Source organism: Natrix helvetica (genome assembly GCF_964273705.1).
Source record: "Natrix helvetica genome assembly, chromosome: 1".
Lineage (NCBI taxonomy): Eukaryota > Metazoa > Chordata > Lepidosauria > Squamata > Natricidae > Natrix > Natrix helvetica.
In genome coordinates this window covers 56,392,605-56,396,354 of record NC_138548.1, presented here as the reverse complement: position 1 = coordinate 56,396,354, position 3,750 = coordinate 56,392,605, and the positions used below count along the sequence as shown (strand labels likewise).

General features: G+C 49.6%; 1 protein-coding gene across 1 annotated transcript; it reads left to right on the top strand.

Annotated features, from left to right (window-relative positions):
- The first annotated feature begins 204 nt into the window (after positions 1 to 204).
- On the top strand, positions 205 to 3,530 carry FOS (Fos proto-oncogene, AP-1 transcription factor subunit). Its single transcript, XM_081935832.1, has 4 exons — positions 205 to 663; positions 1,309 to 1,554; positions 1,880 to 1,987; positions 2,110 to 3,530. Exons 1-4 carry the CDS (start codon positions 532 to 534, stop codon positions 2,716 to 2,718), a joined length of 1,095 nt encoding a protein of 364 aa, XP_081791958.1. The 5' UTR covers positions 205 to 531; the 3' UTR covers positions 2,719 to 3,530.
- The last annotated feature ends 220 nt before the right edge of the window (positions 3,531 to 3,750 follow it).

The following is a 3,750-nucleotide window of genomic DNA, read 5'->3' as shown; positions in this document are numbered from 1 at the left end:
TTTACTCCCCCTGCCGTTACCACAAACACGCACCATCCCTTTTGGCCGCAGCCCTCGAGCGGTTCCCGTCAGTCACACCCCTGCACAGGATGTTATATGCCATATAAGGATATTTACGTCAGTTGGGTTCCCAAGCTAGGTTGAGCCGAATACTTTGTAGTCGGCTTCCTAGACTCTTAAAAGCCGAGACCTCTCGCGAATCTTCTTACAGAAGCATCACAATCCATTGGGGAGGGCTTCTGGATTACGTTGAGAGAAATTCTGATGTTATCATACAATTTTGGATCACCTAGAATAGATTCGTGATCCCTACTACGCTCCTCCCTGTGACGTAGGTTCATTCACAATAAAAGGCGGAGGTACCGCTTTACTCCAGGACAGAATTAAGCAGTGTTCGAAGGAGCTGAGGCACGGAAGTAACTGGAGTTTTACAAGTAACCCGTTCGCTTCAAGAGCAACTCCATTCGGATTTTAATCTGGGATAGATATACTACCCTGAAGGGTTTGTATTATAATCCCAAGTGCTCCGACATGATGTACCAAGGCTTCACCGCTGACTACGACGCGTCTTCCTCCCGCTGCAGTAGTGCTTCCCCGGCGGGGGACAGTCTCACCTACTATCCTTCTCCCGCGGACTCTTTCTCCAGCATGGGTTCGCCACAGGTGAGGACCAGGGACAGTGGCTTGGACCGGGGGGAGGTTGGGTTGGGGTAGGAAGAACTTGACTATTTCTCTATTGCTGTCGGATCGGGCGGCCAATTCCTGTCGGTCCGGCAATAACATTTAATGTAAGCGGACTCAAAAGAGTTGATCTGACCGGCACGTGATGCATGCCTCTCTCTTCCTGATATTTTGTATTTTGCAATTAGTGTTATTTCTTGTCACTTTCAATAGGGACTATCAGTCTCTTATGGCAGGGGAGAGGGGGGAGGTTCTGGTTTCGGCTCCTCTTAAATACTCTCGATTAACGGAGTGGGGAGGGACCTGAATCCGGCAGACTTGCTTAGCAGTGGGTGCGTAAAACAATTTCATTGATAAAACGCGACTTCATTCAGGAGACTCCGGAGCGACGTTTGCGTCAGCTCGGACGTCAGAGATATTTTTAACAAGCCCCTGTTCATGTGTAGCTCGGTGATGGTGTTAACAGCGTCCGATTAATGCAGCTCAAGGGACTGCAGGCCGAGCTCAAAATAACCCACCATTCTCTTGGGCAAGATATGCAATCACAGCGTGCGTCGTATCTTTCTCCCTGCCCTCGCCTCTCCCGTTTTTTTTAAATAATTAAGTTTCCTGGTTTATGTCTCTTAGGATTTCTGCACGGACCTAGCTGCCTCCAGCACTAACTTCGTCCCTACGGTGACTGCCATCTCCACAAGTCCTGACTTGCAGTGGATGGTCCAACCAACTCTGAGCTCTTCGGTGGCCCCTTCGCAGAATCGCACCCATCCCTATGGGCTCGCTGCTTCTCAAACTGGTGTATACCCAAGAGCTGGAATAGTCAAGGCGACTGGAAACAGAGGGCAAAGCATTGGCAGAAGGGGCAAAGTTGAACAGGTGTGTACGTTACCTTTTGCCTGACAAGCAATTGAGAGGGAAAGTTCTGGCTTATGGGTTAGGTTTACACTGGGCGAGAAAGGAGGCATATTTAGCCCGTAACTGGCTGTTCCTTAGGAAGGGAAGGACAGTTGCACGAAGGTACGAAATAATTCGGCTAGGAGGTGGTCTGCCCCTTAAGAATACTTTGGCTCATTTGGCTCTACTGAGCCCGCCTGTAAGACTTGCATTTCATAGCTGAGCCTTGAAGCGGAGGTAAATGAAGAACAGGCACTTTCCGGGCTCCGGTGCTAGTACTGACAGACATGCTGTTCTCTCTCCATAGCTGACGCCAGAAGAGGAGGAGAAAAGAAGGATTCGGAGAGAAAGGAACAAGATGGCAGCCGCTAAGTGCCGCAACCGGAGAAGGGAACTGACCGATACCCTCCAAGCGGTGAGTATCCCCCGCTAGCGCTCGCCGGCTGAGCTCCCTCTGCCCCGGGCTTCCTTGCCCCCGGCTCTTTTTCCGCTCAAGAGCTGACTGACATGTCCCTCCCCTTCTGTGTGTGTCCGCAGGAAACCGACCAACTGGAGGAGGAGAAATCCGCGCTCCAAACAGAAATCGCCAACCTGCTCAAAGAGAAGGAGAAGCTGGAATTCGTGCTGGCCGCTCACCGCCCTGCCTGCAAGATCCCCGAGGAGTTACAGTTCTCGGAAGAGCTCGCGGTCTCTTCCCTGGATCTGTTAGCCGACGCCCCCGTGGCCAGCTCTCCCGAGTCCGAAGAGGAGGCTTTCGCCCTCCCGCTACTGCCGGAGCCGACCCGGGCAGAGCCCACCAAGGAGAGCAGCGGCTTGGAGCTGAAGGCCGAGCCTTTCGACGACTTCTTCGCCCGCTCCGCCCGCGGGACGCCGCGCTCTGTACCCGACGTGGATCTGTCCGGCTCCTCTTCCTTTTACGCCGCGGACTGGGAGCCCCTGGGGGCAGCGGTCACCGCGGATCTGGAGCCCCTTTGCACTCCGGTGGTGACCTGCACGCCCTGCCCCAGCACCTACACCTCCTCCTTCGTCTTCACTTATCCCGAGACCGAGTCTTTCCCCAGCTGCGCAGCGGCTCATAGGAAAGGAAGTAGCAGCAACGAGCCCTCTTCCGACTCCCTCAGCTCTCCTACTTTGCTGGCTTTGTGAAGGGACCGAGTCCCCGAGCAATAATCGCGGGGCTGGGTGAAATCATCGTTCCTACCCCGTCTTGCTGCTGCCGCTACTACCGCTGCTGCTGTTCCTGCATGGGGCCTTAGGCCGCAAAGGAGCCACTCTCGGAGTTCCAAGGCCTGGGGAAGACGAAGCGCCTCCATGCTGGCGTGAGGTACGGGCAGCCCATCTGGAGTGAAATGACTTTGCTGAAGGACTGCTTCGCAGCCTCTCACAAGGCCCGATTCTTCTTCCAGAGATGTAGCAAATCGCATGGAATCTGTCTTGTCCCCACCCATGAGAACTAGCAGTTTCATAGCATGTTCAACATGGCTGGGTTGGTGACTCCCTTCCCTTCTTACTATTCACTAGCATTAGCTAATTAATCTGTTGATTTAATGATTGGAATTTTGATATGGTGCTGGGTATCTAGTGCAGCTGATTAACAATAACTACTGTGTTCCAGGCAATATTGTGTTTTGATCACTTAGCAATTGTCTAACTTAACTGCGAAAAAGACAATTTCATTTTCTAGATTAATGAATAGCTATGTTGTCCATGTACTATATAGTTCTTTGTTCATCAATGTCCATTGTAACTTTAACTGATCATACATCGTTGAAGTGGTCTGAATGGTTTGACATAAGTTTTCCATGAAAACGTTTTATTGTGTTTTTAATTTATTTATGAATATTTATATTTATTTTTTTCTACCTTGAGGTTGAAATGTGGAAAAGTGAATTTGAATGACACTTAAGCATTGTTTGCTTACTGTTCAAGATCCTGTCAATAAAAGCATTTAAATTGAATGCTACAAAGGCTCTTTGGTTTCTTTACAATAACACTGATCTGAGAATGGATTGAAATTAATTGGTAAATAATTTAATACATTGCATACTTAAATCTTTTGTCAAAAGGATTGAGGCTAATAAACAATATTAGTATTAAATTAGTATTAAACTAATCCTTTGGCTACATACCCCCTATCCTGCCCTTTCATCATAAACATGTTGCAGCTTTAATAATCCT

Bases quoted from the DNA above. Each gene is read 5' to 3' on its own strand.
- FOS (XM_081935832.1), top strand. From the start codon at position 532: ATGATGTACCAAGGCTTCACCGCTGACTACGACGCGTCTTCCTCCCGC. The intron at 664-1,308 runs GTGAGGACCAGG...TATGTCTCTTAG, and splicing joins CCAGCATGGGTTCGCCACAG to GATTTCTGCACGGACCTAGC. The intron at 1,988-2,109 runs GTGAGTATCCCC...GTGTGTCCGCAG, and splicing joins TGACCGATACCCTCCAAGCG to GAAACCGACCAACTGGAGGA.